Below are 16,652 nucleotides of genomic sequence, written 5' to 3' on the forward strand. Positions count from 1 at the left end.
TACTATCTGGTCGATTGCCTGACTCAGAATCCGCATTAAATCCTTATAGTGCTGGTCTAAATCTCCTTTTAAGACTAATGTTTGGACACGGTCATGAAGGCTACAGGTCAAGGCTTGTGAATCCACTTTTGTCCACTGCCGGACTTTTTTCGATTTAGTTTTTTTTTGGGACAAATAGCTTTCAATCGGGATCTCACAGTTCACCAGGTAGTGGTCCGACCAAATACAAGGTACAATGTCCACAAGGTTTACCCTTGGGTCTGATGTCCAAATGAGGTCTAGGATGTGCCCCTTAACGTGAGTAGGGGCATCCACAAGCTGTCTAATCCCCAATGAGGACATAGTATTCTCCAGACGTCTAGTTGGCAGGTCTTTTTTGAACTTTATCCCAATGCATGTTAAAATCTCCTGTCACCACAATTTTTTGGTATCTAGTACATAAATTCGACATAATCGGAGCAAACAAATCATTAAAAACTGAAGTGGAGTTTGGGGGACGGTACACGGTGAGGATCATTAAGCATGAATTATTCAGCATGATCTTCACTCCAAGTGTATCAGCTAGTTCTATAGTTTCAGCAATTATTTTGACAACTTTTAGGTTTTTCTTAAACAGAATTGCTACTCCCCCACCCCGGGCATTTTCCGCACGGTTGTGCCATACCGCATCATAGTTACTGGGAAGGGCAGCTATAATATCTGGCAGGGAGTTTTCACCCAACCATGTCTCCGTGAGAGTTAGAATATCAATAGCATCATCCTGAAGAAGAGTAAAAACCTCAAGATGGTGCCTTTGAAGAGACCTAGTATTTAAACAGGTTACTTTCAAGGAGAGAGGGGCTAATCCGGAAAGACCCCTACAAGGTCGGAGAATATTTAAATCATTTAATGTGGTCACCATAACAGGATCCAGAATCTGCCTGCCCATATCCATATCTCGCAAGTCCTTAGATGAAAATACCTGTCGTCGACCAGAAGGCCTGGCCCCTGACCCCGACTGAGCACGGACGGGCGCAGACGGGCAAGACTCTGGCACGACTCTGGCGCAGATCCGGCGCGGAGTCATAGCCATCTTATTTAAGCGCTGCTAGAGCGCGTCACCTGCCTGACCCTCACCCAATATGGCCGCCAAAGAACCGGGAACCAGCCCTCGGTGTCGATACTCGGCCGAGAGCGGTCCGGAGGCAGAGGGAGGGGGGAAAGGGACACAGAGCGCAAGGAAGCGCTAAAGGAAGTCTCCAAATGCTTATTAAGTCAAGCTATTAAAAAACACGAATAAAATGCAGTTGAATGCAAATATCACAAAGTAAAGGAGAGAGACCTCCCGGCTTCCGCCTCAGGAGGGAAAAGTTGCTGCAATTAGTTGCTACATACGACCTGCATACAAACACAATATTTTCACAGATCAAACTGCATCAGAATTTTTATTTAAATGGCAAATATAAAAATATAATTGTTCAATACCTGAAAATGATTCCGCTTGGCCAAGTGAATATCCGTAAGATATATAAGATTCAACTCCATATACATAAATTTCAAATGTCTCCGACTGATGGGAAATTTCATGTTGCCCACCGATTTTTCCTAAATTCACTTCCCAACCGGTGAAGGCTTCCAGGCCCCGCACGGTCGATACATATTCACTCAGTGGTCTGTTGTCGAGAAGAAAGTCGGATGACGAGTTGGATGAGCGAGACACAATAAATAGGGAGTTGTTAAAAAAGGCATTGGTAACAAACTTGTAGTATCTCCTTGAAAAGTTGCTGGGTGGAACGGTTGCTATGAAAGGATCGAATATGAATGGTAATGAACTGTAGCCCCCCTGGAAGAGATATCCGACCATGATTGGCTCGGTTGCATTCACAAGCATCCCTGTTTCTAAGTCCATGCTGACCTCAGACCCAGGCTGAAGACTGTACTGTAGGGTGGTGCTTTTATCACGAAGAGTGACTGTGGTGTTTGGTCTTGCAGCGATGATAAAAATACGGTCTCTCACACCTTTAGTCATCAGCGGGAATACAACAAATTGTTGCCCCCAACTTTGCACAGGATATAGCTGTTCAATTAGAGTGTCACAGCCACTAGACGGGATAAAGTAACATTTACTACCACTGAAAACAGCCACAGGTGTTGAAGAAGCAACTCTGGTGCCAGTCAAGTCATTAGCGTCACTGAGCAGAATGACCTCCTGTGGAGCCAGTGTGATGGTGACCATCTGTTTGTCTTCATATCTGGTTCCATTAACGAGTAAGGAGCCGGACACTGTAATATTAACTTGAGTCTCAACATTTTCGCCATTGCCAACAGCAAAATGGCTTCCATAGGTACTTGCGGAGGTGGCTGTGAAAACGAAGTACTCTTTGCCCAAGACTTGTTTGGAGAGGCAGGCGAAGGCATCCGCAGTGTACTCACCTATGTTAAACGCAATGACTGAAATATCTGCATCTGAGCTCACCGTCACAAGCTTCCTTGATCTTTCACCCTCAGTGAGCATGTAGTTTGAAGGTAGGACCACCTCTGTTGTGCTGTTCTTCGCCAGGAGCACAGTCTGATTGTAGGGTGGAGAGGGGACTGTGATCTGCACCATGCATGGCTCATCATAACTGCTCAGCTCTAGTATGAGGTTGGCTGGAGTTACATAATTTTGCATGAAGGCTACAATAAAACTTCTTCCTATATAGCCAGAAAGAATACAAGGAAACAAAAAACAAATTTTTTAATGTGAGACCTTTTAATATGTAATGTTTGTTTATTGACAAAAAGGTACATAATGATAACAAAAAACATAAATGTAAGTAGATAAAAGTCTTCCACTTTTCGTGTGTCCAGAGTTCTATTAGCCCTACTTTCGCTCTATCGAAGACTGTTGGGTATATTTACTAAAGGCTCAGGCAACACATCTCAGCAACAAAAAATACAGTTTTTAATGAAAGGGAGAGAGCAGAATGGCAAAATATCCAAAGGGATATGGTAGTATCCTTCTCTCTCCCTAACGTTGGTGCATACAGCTTTTCACCATAGTACATAGTATCTGCCATAGGTTTTGTACTGAAAGAGAACCCTTCCTTTTTTTTTTTTTTTAGCAAGTAACCATTGGCAGAAAACATATATATAAACCATGAATACAGGAGAATAATAACAAAAAAAGAGGAAGACATAGAGCATTATACAAGTTGATCCTTCAGAGGATCATCTTAATGTATTGCAGATGTTAAGTGCTCAATAAGAGACCCACAGATCTTCATACTCAGTCTCTGTTTCTGTAACCCTTTGATGGCATGAAGGCTAGTTTCCAGTTTACATATATCATACAACCTTCCTCTCCACATTTCAAAGGTGGGAGGTTCTTTCTGCCGCCACAGTGATGCTATAGATAGTCTAGCCACTGCAACAGCAATATCTTTTAAGTATCTAAAAGTATACATTCCCTGTGCTAGCACACCATCTTCTAATACCCCCAGTAACATACCTGTAGGGGTTATCACAATCTGTTCCCCTGTAACTTCCGTCAAGAAGGTCTGCATTATATTAATTAATTGTTTCAGTTCTCGACATGGAGAGGACATATGGACTATATTTGTCTGATCCATTCCACACCGAGTGCACTTATCTTCATTCACCCCCCCCAGCAAGCAATTTTTGCAGGTGTGTAATACAAATTAAACAAGGTCTTGTACTGGTGAGTTTTGAGACTAGAGGAGAATAAAAGTTTTTCAGCTAATATAATAAATTCTTGTAGGATTTTTCCTCCGAGGGACAGCCTGCTGTTCCATTTAGCATTCTGTTCCTTTACATCATTGTTTTGTATTCAATACGGGCTTGGTATAAAGCCCCAATCCTCCCCCGTCCCTTTACTACCTCTAGTAAGTTATTTTTCTGTGCTAGGCGTGAAACAACACCTCTTTTAATCAAATAGTCACAAATCTAGCATCTTCGTTGAAAAGTCTTCTTTAGGAAGATCATACTTAGACATTAACAAAGCGTATGTCCTAGCACCACTGCTTTCTACTTAGTCTCCTAGAATGCCTTCACATTTCCATCTATTTATAATACCATCTGAAAAAATAGAGGGAAGTAGAGCTGGAGTATCCGTGGGGGTATAATAATTAATCCGACCAATGTGCAGATATCTCCGAATCTGAAGCCAAGCCTAATGGGCAGCCTGGACCACCTTGAAACCCATTATTTGTAATAGTTGGGCTGAAGAATCTTAAAAAAACTTCTCTCTGCTGTAGAATCCAATAATATCTTGAAAATATGCGGTATTTCATCTACAATTTCCTCTTTCTCCCCAACTAATAAGATTCCTATATGTAGTAGTAAACATGCCCAATAGTAATACTGAAAATTGGGAACCGCCCAGCCTCCTGGTACTTGCGGAAGGTCCTAAATGTCATAGCTCGGCAGGGTTTACCCTGAGCCCACAAGAAGTCACTACATATAGATTGTAATTTCTGATTCTATATCCCTGCAATTTCTAATGGGACCGGCCTGAAAAAATAAAGGACCTATGGGAGAATATTAATTTTAAAGACATTACATCTTCCCAGCATTGACAAGTGTAGGCCTTCCATCCTATCTAATTCCTTTTTAATCTTGTGTAACATAGTATCTCAATTGGATAGAACCATCGTATCAAGGTATGCATTCAAACACACCCCCAGATACGTTGCCTCCTTCAACACTCTCTGATCATTAAAGTGTGCTTGGTATGTACATATAACCTGTCTCTTGGCCAAATTTAATGTATAGCCTGAGCTCATCAGATATATCGATGCTAATTGTTCTGTCTCTACCAATGTGGTAGCAGGGTCCGGCAGATCTATTGCTATATCATCTGCGTACGCTAATATATTAACCCGCTTCTGCCTGAGGCTCTTTAGTTGTGTATTTAGCCTATATTCCAGTACGTTTAGGAGCGGGTTAATACATAACGCAAATAACAGAGGAGAGCAGGGGCAGCCCTGTCGGGTACCCCTTGATATTGCTATGGGGTTCAATTCAAGTCCCCACGCACAGACCGGTGCATTTGGGGATCTGCACATAGTTTTAACGGCCTGGATAAATTCAGTTCCGAACCAATGCCACCTCATAGTTGCCATAAAAATTGCTGTTATGGTATTTTTAGCCTCCTTTCATTTAATTTTCTTGGCCTAGCATCTACCAGTTGCCTCGCCAAACTCATAACACTCTCTCCTGAAAAGATTATATGTCTTTGCTATGTCTTTGACCCACTCCACATTTATCCTGGCTTTACAGCATGCAACCTCAGTTTGTACCTGTGTGGTGTCAAGTTTCCCCTTAACCGCCTTTATCAACGCGTATTCAACACATTGTAACTTAGATGCTGCCTAAGTTATTTTTGTACATGTGACCCAAAGCTCAATATATCTTCCTGGAGCCCTGCTTTCATAGCATCCCAAACTATGTCACATTTGGTGAAGTTTCAATTTATGGCTAAAAATTTGGTTCAGCATTGTTGTATATGACAAATAAATTCTTTATTTAAAAATTCCTTCCTATCAAAAGAAAATGTTCCTCGGGAGCGTGCCAGACCATACATTGTAAGTTTTAAAAGAACAGGGTTATGATCTGATGTAATTCAGGGAAAAGTCTGTTTATGTGCATCTATTAAATAAGTTTTGGTTACAAAGAAAGATTCTAACCTGGATAACTTTTGATGTGGGCAGGACTACTGTGTGTATCCTGGATCTGGATGTTTCAACCAGGACCAAAAATCAACTAAGACATGTTTGTAAATAAGCTGTTGTAAGGCTTTAAAGACCCGAGGATTCCTGCCATAATATTTATCCCCATAATATTTATCTCCCCCGGCCCATGGGTCACTTCTCCCAATTGAATATTAAAGTCCCCCGTCAATATCAAGGGAGTTGCCCAGGCAGCCAATTCTATATTCAAATATTCAATGACCTGAGTATCATCAGCGTTAGAGCCCTATACAGAACATATTGTAAATTTCTCATTAGCCACTACACACTCAATCATAGCCCAGCGATCATACTTGACTGCTAGACTTTTAGTTACTTTTAATAAATTATTATTGGCGAGGATAGCGACACCTCTGGTGGTAGTACCTTGAGAAGTACAAACTAGAAGCTCATTCCCTAACTTCTTTCGTATGTTATGTTTACTCCATGGAACGTGTGTCTCTTGGAGACAGACCACATCAGGGGACATATTCCTAATTTCTCATGCCACTCTTTGCCGTTTGGTCCTTTCTTTAGGGCCTCACACATTAAATGTAAATACTAATAAAGGTGCCATTTTTAGCCTAGTTCAGTACTACAGAAAACACTCCCTTTCTCTCTCAACATCTCTCTTCCTTTTATAAGTTCTGCACTAGCTTTTTCATAATTTTTACTCTACCTTCCCCATCTCGTTTGGTAGCCACCCCCCTCCCCATACCGACAGCCCACCCCTCCTCCCCTCGACTGTCTCCTCTACCAGCGAAGGCCTCCTCTCCTACCCTCCCCAACTTAGAGGCTGGTAGACCCAACAGTCTACAGTGATGGAGAGCCTCGTAAAGAACACCTATCCCCCTTATCCCCCCAGTTCACCAATACCTCCAAACAGTGTTTATTAAACAAAACAACTTAAGAAAAACATATAACTATAGCGGAATAGCCATGAACAAAAATCTAGAATACGGTTTAGCATGAACTTCTTGTAAATACTCTTTGGCTTTTAGCTCCGATGTAAATAAATCTCGTCTTATCTTTATATATTTTTTTCAATTTATCTGGATTTAAAAGAAATGCTTGTGTGCCTTTGTCCTGAAAGGGACTATTTAACTGTCGTACCTGCCACCTTTTTTCCACCGAAACATGGCAAAAATCCAGATGAGCAAAGAACTCAGTTCCTGCCGCTCTTCCCTGTCTATCTGGCCTGGTCAGGTCATATAGAGCCTGTCTGGACAGAAGGGTGGATAAACATATCAGAATAGCTCTAGGTCTCGTATTAGATTAATTTGATCCTGCCTGATTCTTCAGCCGGAAGGGTAACCGATGGGCATGTTGAATCTCCATGTCCCATATCCACTGTGTCAGTTCCGGGAAGGCTTCAGTAAAAAGTTTCACCACATACTTCCTGGGGTCTGAGCATTCAACCCCTTCAGGTACACCATGAATTCTTAAATGATTGCGCCAGAGGCGGTTTTCCATGTCATCAAGCTTTCAGGATATATCATTCCTTTGCGTTGTCAACGCATCCATGGCTGCTTACTGTACAATTATTTCATCTTCAAGAGTGGATGTTCGATTCTCGGCTTCGGAAATCCTTTCTGCGATCGCTGAACAGGATTTACCCACCCGCCGGATTGACTTTTGTAGTTTTCTACAAGCGCCTTGAGTTTTTTGGCTTTTCGTCCGACTTTCTTCTCTGTGCGACATCATTGTTGCATATATTACTGCTAGCGAAATTTCGCCTGGGCATTCTGATGGAATGTCCTGATCCTGTCTCGGGCCCCGTCCTCCTAGTGTACTCCCATAGTTGGCATCCTCACACTGCTTTTCCCCCGGCAGTTGACCAGAGATGGCAGGCCGTTGTGGTATAGATAACATGACAGGTACATTTTTTTAGGAATTGTCCCGGAGCTAGATATCCTATTATGCTTTCCAGGTGTCTCCCCTTCCTGACTTCTACTATTAGTTCAACTCCACCGCCTATTTGTTGTACCAAGAGGGTCGTCAGATATCTGTAGTGATTCCTCCCCTGACGAGTTGGAATGATTCAACAGTGAAAAAAGGGACCCTCGATATCCGTCTCCACCGGGTTTAAACCCTCTTTTAAACCATCATTGCCTTTTATTACTGGCAGCCTGTCCTCGAGTGCACTTAAGACCCCTACTTCTTGCCACTTGCCTGCTGACACTACAGACACCATGTTTTCTTTTTTTTAGTAGATTTGTCATGAAAAAAATGGGTGGCTGAATGGGAAAAGCCATGTATTACCCATGGAACGCACCTTTAATGCTAAATAATTCAAACCCCTGCTAGGCGTTGCTTTGTATAACTTTCAGGCTAATTTCCAATGCAAAATCAGTAAATTAGAAAAAAGATGTGTGCCATTGTGCAGCACTTTTATAATGGCAACACTACACTAAATCTTAGTAAATATACCCATTTGTGTTAGTGGTAAAAGAAGGTACAAGCACTCTTTACACCACATAAAGAAGAATGTGCTATTTAGAGGTGGGATGCTATAACAACAGGTTATACTGCTCAAGGTACTCACAGAGCAATCAAATAATAGTCTGTCTCTTACTTTGAGCACCACATCTCCTTTTCTAGCACTATAACATGGTGATGTGTCTCAACACTCCGACACCTTGGTTCTTAAAAGTAGACATCATTATCAAACCTGAACTTGGAGCTCAAGGCTGGGACCTAACTTGAATTCTGAGCTGTGTCCTGGCAGCTTAAAAATGACCAGCAGCAGTTTCATTTGCTTTAAGGAAGCAGTAGGCACAGGTCAATTAGATGTGTGTGACCTTGGGGAGGTCTTAGGTCCTCACTGGTCACTAAATCATTCTCCTATTCGTCTTTCCCACTTTACTGATGATGGAAACACTAATAAGATTGAAGATCATTTGAAGTCATAAATCATGATATACACAACCCTACTGCTCCTAATAAAACGTATGGGCCTGCATCACAAACATTTTTAGGGGCATTGGTGTGAGTTGCACCTACTCCTGAATTTCCAAGCTGCTGATGGAAACCAGATGCATGAATTGTTCTCCAAGCTTGTGATACAAATACGAGTTCAACTAACATTGAAAACTTTGAGCCTGTCTGTGCCAGAATTCCCAGCAAGTCATGTCACCATTTCTCACCACTTTGGAGCACTAGGGCCTTAATTAAGGTTGGGCCGATGGGTATACCGTCAGAAATGTGACAGGTATTCCATCTGATGCAGGGGCGTAACACAGGCCCCCGCAGCCCACGCGGTGCGGGGGGGCCTCTAAGCTCCAGGGGGCCCCTCGGGAGAACAGACACCACACCAGGCTGTGCCTTGTGTTGGTTATAAACTTCGCCACTGGCGCCACCCAGCACTATCATCAGTTTGTGCTGGTTTCATTATAGCTGATAAATAAGTGGAAGCAACTTCAACTTTCGCTTTGTATTGCGCAGCAGATTGAGGGTGTGTGCGAGGCCCGGGTTCACGTGACATGAAATTGTCAATGTATTTGAGCCTTTACAGGGTTGTTGGCGTACGTGACTGCCGCCCCCTGATTTGCTCTCTAGCCTGCTTCAATGCTGCTTGGCCCACCGGAAAATAACTTTCCAGTGGTCCCCTAATCACTGAAAACTACCACCAGCCAGAGCGAGATACTGCTTAGAGCTGCCTCTGTGTGACTCGCCGTGTGCTCTGAGACATACTGAAATGGCAGCACCCGGGTGAGTCATGCATTTCAGTTTAATGTTGACATCTTTCCGAGAGAAAATTACCGGGCATTAGTTGTATTTTCAAGTCTGCAAAGGCCTGGATTCTGGACATGACTTATACTAATTGGAAACAAAATCCTATGTATTCATTTGCAATTTCTTTACTTTAAGTATTAGTCCCTATAACACATTTAAACATGCTTTCTATTTATATATTTTCCATGAAGTATACAGATAAATGGTAAAAATATGTACCAGCTGTGATTTTGCTTTTCTTGTACTGGCTGGAACATCAGAATATCCACCCTGTGTTTATTTGATCTCTGAAGCAGGTACCTAACTGTATTATTAGGACACAGTGAAGTGCAATGACATGGAAGGGGGGTATGTAAGATGTTTTATGATGATGGCTTTACTTTTATATTTTCTTAGTATACCAAGCTTTGTATCAATATTTTAACCTTCAATTTCAGGGGGTTTGCTGCAGTTCAAAGATATTTTAGGGCTTCTCATTGATCAAAAAAGTGTCATTTCTAATATTTATCTTTTATCAACCACTTTTGCTTGGTTTTGCTTGCAGGAAAATGTTACACAAAGTGACACACATTTTGCATTTGAGTGTCACTCATGCACTGAAACCATGGAAATGTTGCACAGTCTGAAAACTTGGCAACATTGTGTATGAAGCTTTCTCACACCCCTCTGTCTCCAGGCAGCACCCCAATGTATGGAACCTTCTCCAACCTCCTTTCCTCAGACTCCTGAATCTGGTGACTGACTGCAGCGGCCCACAATCTCCAGGCAGCAAACCCATGTATCCTTCTTACACCTCTTCCTTCCCTCAAAACCCCTGAATCTGGAGCCTGGCTGCAGTGATTAACACCCTCCGTGCAGCACCCCTATGTAAGGGCACTAGGTTTGTGCCCTTCTATTTATGGTACTATGTAGCAGTTTTTAGCTCTTCTTAGAGTTTCTCATTGCTTCATTGGGTGTAATTGCTGACATTTATGTTTCTCTCGTCCTCCTTGTTGGATTTTGCTCGCGACAAAGTGTCACTCATAGTAGGTGAGTGTCACTCCTAATTACACTAAAGTTATGAAAATGTCACACATAAGCAATCTGAAACCTTGGCAGCTATGATTTAAATGTTAGTTACCAGAGTCGTAGTTATCGATAGTGCTGTAGGTGCACTGGTGCCGAAGCACAAGAGTGTAACGGGGCAGTTGCACCCCAGTACTCAAGGCACACATCCCTTGCTGGCATTGTGGCCTGTTGTGCCCTGGGTGTGCCACAGTTTGTAGCCATTGAGCTTGTGCAGGCGATGTAGTGACGTCGTGTTTGCTTGAAGCAAAACTGGTGCGTGGCGCTTGCCCTGTGTGCATCCCCCACCTGCTTCCAGACAAACTACCACAACAACAAAACAGGCAGCTACATTAGGAAGGCATCACCTCCTGCAACGCATTAGCAAAACATGTTGTCTTTTTTATTACATTAATGCAGGGAAGTGCGTTTTATTTTGTCAGTTTGAGTTTTATTGGCTTCCTCCTGTTGCACTGCGCTCCCCCCCCCCTCTGACGTCCTAAGGGCACCACTAGGAGCCTGGCGACAGCCAAATGTCTCTCCTGTGCAGAGAGCCGACAGTCCGTTGCTTGAGAGGCTCCTCTGCGGACCCCATCACTCCTCTTATTCAGTACTCTATGTGCAGAGGACCCAGGACGCACTCTTGGAATGGAGGTGAAGGAGGTGGAGGCAACCTCAAGTGAAGAGGGCGCTGAGCTGAGATTGGGGTGGAGGTGAGCATATGAAGAAGAGGTGTTGAGATGAAACTTTATTGTGGTTTACATTAAGGGTATACAGTATGTCTGGGCCATGATGCTTAGCCAGCCTCATAATAAACAAGAGGCTATGAGCCCGCGGTGTTCACGCGTTGCCTTGTGAACCAATATGCGTTTGTGCAAAATGTGTACTCTGAAATGTGCTGCTGACTTTAACCTCTTCTCTGCCCAGGGTAATGAATATTGAGCCAGGCCAGCTTTCAGTGAGCATGTTACTAAGGACTGAAAAACAAGCCAGCATGAGCTATGGTTAAAAAAAAACAAATACTATTTAAAGCAGCAGTGTTATGCTTCCACATTCAACAAAATGTTGGGTTTTGGCTTACTATGTATTTTCTAGCCAATGTAGTTTTCCAGGGCTTCAAGATAATTCAAATCATACTATTGACATAGATGGATGTAAAAGGTAGAGCCAAACCTAGCCTTTCAGGAAGGCCTCTGAATAGTACCTGCCCTCCCCGCCTACCACGGGATGATTGTGAAACGCCTGCCTTGGAGGTAGCATGGGAAAAACACAACCTTTAGGCTGCCAAACAACCCTAGGGCCACAACACCTGGCCTGGCCTCCCTGCGTGGCTTCTCAGCCTCCTGACACTCTCTTCTCCCCCGCCTGCCATTGCCTCAGTGCAAGGAGTGCTTGGCAGAGGAGTACTGCAAAGACACTGCTTTTGTGTTTAGCTGTTCCACCTACCGAGCCCCATGTCCCGCAGTGGCCGAGTTGTGAATGGTCTAATGACCAGAGGAACACCTGCCCCACCCCGACCACATCTATTAAGGCACAGTGTGATGGACTGGCGGGAATGAATGTGGAATAGCACTGCTTGTGGGGTCCGGGCTAAGGTGAAGGTGGCCCAAAACTACAGCCACAAAACTGGCCTCTCACTCGTCTCAGCTCCCCACCTCTAAGCACAGCCTTTTGTGCAGCGACCCGCCTACACATTCCATAGTGGCAATGCCGGCTCTAGGACGGTGCGATTGGTGCGACAGAACCGGACATTGACTAGGGGTGGGGACGTCATTAAAAAAAAAGTATTCTATCATTACCTTTTGCCGTGTTCCTGGCCTCCAGCAATTTTCAGACATCAATTAAAACGTCAATATAACTCAGGTGATTTATCATCTTCCTGGAAGGGTTCATTTGGGAAGAAAATAATTCTTATTATGAAAGAGAACTAACAATGATGTTACGTTTTAAATTCTGAATTTGTGCTTTAAAACTAAATGACACGGTTAAAGGGTGCGAGTGAGGGAATCCGTGGCAGAGGTGGTCATTGGGGGGGGGGGAAACAGACATTGTCGCACAGGGCGCCACCAGCGCTTAAGCCGGCTTTGCATAGTGGCCTATTCAGGTGGCCATAGTGGGGGCTGGGTGGCCAGTAGGATATTGTGGTTGGTTGTCCTCCATGGAACCAGCCCACAGGTGACACTAAGGCAGGGCCCATGCGCTTTGCCAATCCATCCCTGGCTGCTGCCCATATAACTAACCTTGATTCCCATCGGCTGTGCTACAATTTCACTGTCGGTACAAAAGGGGGTGGTGATGGACGGAGCATCTGAACCAATCAAACACTCACACCCAGTCAACAGATCTGGGTTTAATCCATCACCGTTCATTAGCCCACTCTGCCACCCCAGTTCAGACATGGCTATATGCAAATTAGTCTGACCCTGTGCCTCATGGGAACAGTCCAGCCCGAACTGCCAAGCCATGCCTTCCCTGGACCAGACTCAAGTTTCCTAGGACCGGTTTCTGGCATTACAGCCGTCTTCAGCCAGGCGTGCTTGAATCCAGTGGCAAAGTGAGCAAGGGACTCATGTCTGAGCAAACCCTGCCAACTTATGGCGAACAAAGTGGTACAAAAGGGGGTGATGATGGACGGAGCATCTGAACCATTCAAACACTCACACCCAGTCAACAGATCTGGGTTTAATCCATCACCGTTCTTTAGCCCACTCTGCCACCCCAGTTCAGACATGGTTATATGCAAATAAGTCTGACCCTGTGCCTCATGGGAACAGTACAGCCCGAACTGCCAAGCCATGCCTTCCCTGGAAGGCATAAGTTGGCAGGGTATGCTCAAACGTGAGTCCCTTGCTCACTTTGCCACTGGATTCAAGAAAGCTTGGCTGAAGACAGCTGAAATGCCAAAAACCGGTCCTAGGAAGCTTGTTTCCAGTCCAGGGAAGGCATGGTTTGGCAGTTTGGGCTGGACTGTTCCCACGCTTGAGTTTTGTATATTGCTGGATTGCTGATTCTTTTATTATGCACTTGGAAAGTATTTGCACTTTTTCCTTTGCTTCACTAGCTACAGTTAGTATCGATTCTGTCATTAGGTGCTTGCTAATATGGTTTGTTATTATCCTACATGATGCGCTATTGATGGTGGTGTTTGCACTTGCCTATAATATGTGCACCTGAAATTGTGGAATTAGCTTTGTTTACAATACAGAAATGATAAATACAGACACACATCTGCATCAATGTTCTGAAGCATCCAATCAGTTTTCATCCTCAGCCTTGTGTGCCTGCCTGTTTATGCCCTGCTTACTAATAAAGCCCTGATGGTAGATATTGAAATTGCATCCTCAGTTCATTTTAAATACTATAGAGTGGTTAATATTGTACAAAATCCCTGACCGACGCAAGTGTGTGGTATGCAGATAATTCACACCAGTTTATTTCTCTTGGTGCTGGCAGGATACTGGGTTATATCTTGTGTACTGCTCATGTATATTGTCAGTCGAGTCTGTTAAATTGAAGATTTGGGTTTGTCTTTCAAAGTTTCAAGTTATTTTCCATCAATGTCCATTCTAATTCAGACCCTATGTAGTTGTTCCTTGTTCTTCAGCGATAGTCAGTTTCTCAAAAATACAACCGCATTGCTCTGATTCCTGTTTCCGTTAAATAATCTGCCCTTGAAAATAATGTTACAAATGGTCTAGCTTATATGGTAAGAGTGTTTCTTACTTTCTTATTAGAATGTTGAGAACGCAAATATAGAGACATTTCATTAAATGTTGGAGTTTCAATTCAAAATATACCAGATTTGTGGGCCGTGGGGCAAAGTGGTGGGCGGTGGTTCAGGGGGGCCCCCTCCATGTACTTTGCAGGGGGGCCCCCTCAGGTTTCGTTACGCCACTGATCTGATGTTTACATATGCAATAGGATAAAATGCACTTGCAATAAGGAGGACGGGATATCAGTCAGGTTTGTGAAGGAGAAACCTGTCTTTCAAGCTATAAATCAGGCCTGTATTTACTTTTCCAAACACTAATTTAGATGTATTTGGCCCTAAATGTTTGTATTACTATTATTGCAGCTTTCATGTGATAAGCCAAAACGTGCATGTTTGTACTCACTTCTAAACGCTAATGTGGCACAGAAACTATATAAGTAGGTGCATGGTGGCTTTGTGTGGTTTCAATAAATCTGATAGAGTCCTGTGTCACACATGTACCACTTTATGTGGTGCAGGTAACGCAGGGCTCTCATATATAAGCCCCTTATTATCTGGAAATGACCCTCACCTACTTAGAAATTCGTGGAAGTACAGCGATGAATGCACCACACCGTAAGATAGCAGACTGAAGCCTGATCACTTCTCTCCAGCTGTAACCTTTCCCAACCTTATCACCCCTCTTAAATCCCTGTGCAGAAATCCATTTTCACTCAAAATCATAATTTATTTGCTGGGGACATCTGGTATTGTATCTCTGTATATTAGGTGTAAACCTGTAAAGTTGACATATCGATACATTGGTTAAAAAACAACTTTATTTCTGAGCAAAGATTTTCTGAAAATGCACAGTTCAATTATGGAACATGAGCTTCAAGGGAATATGTAATTCATTTGTAGCTAGAAAGATAACATACAAAAAACACGTTTTCTGCAGCAGACTGAAAGGCCTGCTTTTAAAAGTATAACATGAATGATACACAAGTTTCACACCTTTTACAAATAAACCACAAACTTCACATTTAAAAAGTGTAGGTCTTCTGGTATGAAAATACCATTGAAATCAGTAGGATTGTGTTATCTATATTTTCTATTTAGTCCATATTTTATATTTATAAAGCTATCCTGCCTGAAACTTAGCAGCAATAATTATGTTCACAATCTGAAACCAACAAGGTGATGGATGGAATGATTGCATTAGTCTCAGCCACTGGCAATCGATTGGTTTTTGCTCACCATGCCACTTCAGTTTGAACCCAGACATATCCAAACATGCCTAGAGCCTGCTACTCAAATGGACAGTACAGCCTGAACGGCCAAGCCCCCTGTTCCGGAAAGGAAGCTGTAAAAACCTTCTCTGATTAATGATTATCTCAAAAATGTATCACTCCTACCTGTCAAAGGCATGGCTTTGGGTGCCAGGATACAATCACCTTTACAATTACCCATTCATTTGCAATACACCTTGCCAGGATTCCCCAATTTAGGGTATCACCATGGTATCTCTGTGCATTTCTCACGAATGGACATCACGATGGTAGCTCGTTGCATTTCTTGAGCATGGGCATCACATGGTAGCTCTGCTACATCTCTCAATAATGGGCATCACATGGTAGCTCTGCTACATCTCTCAAGAATGGGCATCACCATGGTAGCTCTGCTACATCTCTCAAGAATGGGCATCACCACGGTAGCTCTGCTACATCTCTCAAGAATGGGCATCACCATGGTAGCTCTGCTGTATTTCTCAAGAATGGGGATCACCATGGTAGCTCTAGTGCATTTCTCAAGAATGGGCATCACCATCCAGCTCAGCTGAATTTCTCAAGTGTGGGCATCACCCTTTGCTGCTGCCGTGTAGTTCCTATATTACCCATCGAGGACCTGCGCGTTTGGATAACTTAAACTGTAGGGTTGGTAGCAGACTGACTCTGAACACCCCCAGCAAGAATGTTAGCCTTTCTGTTTTAACTAGCTCAAAGTGCCAATAAAATCTCCTCTTATCGGGGAGAGAATAGTTTCTGGCAACTACAGAACATGACAACCCTGATCCCCCAGGATCGTGGAAGCAATGTACTACCTTTCGCTCAGTCACTCGTGCTCACTTATTCTGTCTCAGAGAGTTACACAGAAGAACAGTTGGGCATCTTAAAATAAGAATTTATTGCACAGTTGTTCTTCTAGTGTAAAATAGATGTGCTGCAATAACCGTTAAACAATAGCAGATATAAATGATTAGCAGTACAGTGAGAATGAAAGGATAGTACAGTTCTACCATCTTGAAATAATCATGAATACATACATGAATATAAAATGCATGATAAAAGTGTGTACACTCCTACGTTGCCTATCTAGATGTACCTAAGTGTACTTAGCATGTGAATAGGTGTGAATCCAAGAATCCCTCTAGGATTAAAGTCTAACCCATTACCTGAAGAAAGAGAGTGTGGGAA

General features: G+C 43.2%; 1 protein-coding gene across 1 annotated transcript in view; it reads right to left on the reverse strand.

Moving 5' to 3' along the window:
- Positions 1–1,405: 1,405 nt before the first annotated feature.
- The window catches only part of LOC144827856 (IgGFc-binding protein-like), a 70,020-nt gene continuing 54,773 nt past the window's right edge, over positions 1,406–16,652 (reverse strand). Inside the window, exon 2 of the mRNA XM_078686021.1 lies at positions 1,406–2,673. Coding sequence (XP_078542147.1) covers positions 1,406–2,673 — 1,268 coding nt within the window. The remainder of the gene's footprint in view (positions 2,674–16,652) is intronic.

Source organism: Lissotriton helveticus, chromosome 4_1, assembly GCF_964261635.1.
Source record: "Lissotriton helveticus chromosome 4_1, aLisHel1.1, whole genome shotgun sequence".
Classification (NCBI taxonomy): domain Eukaryota; kingdom Metazoa; phylum Chordata; class Amphibia; order Caudata; family Salamandridae; genus Lissotriton; species Lissotriton helveticus.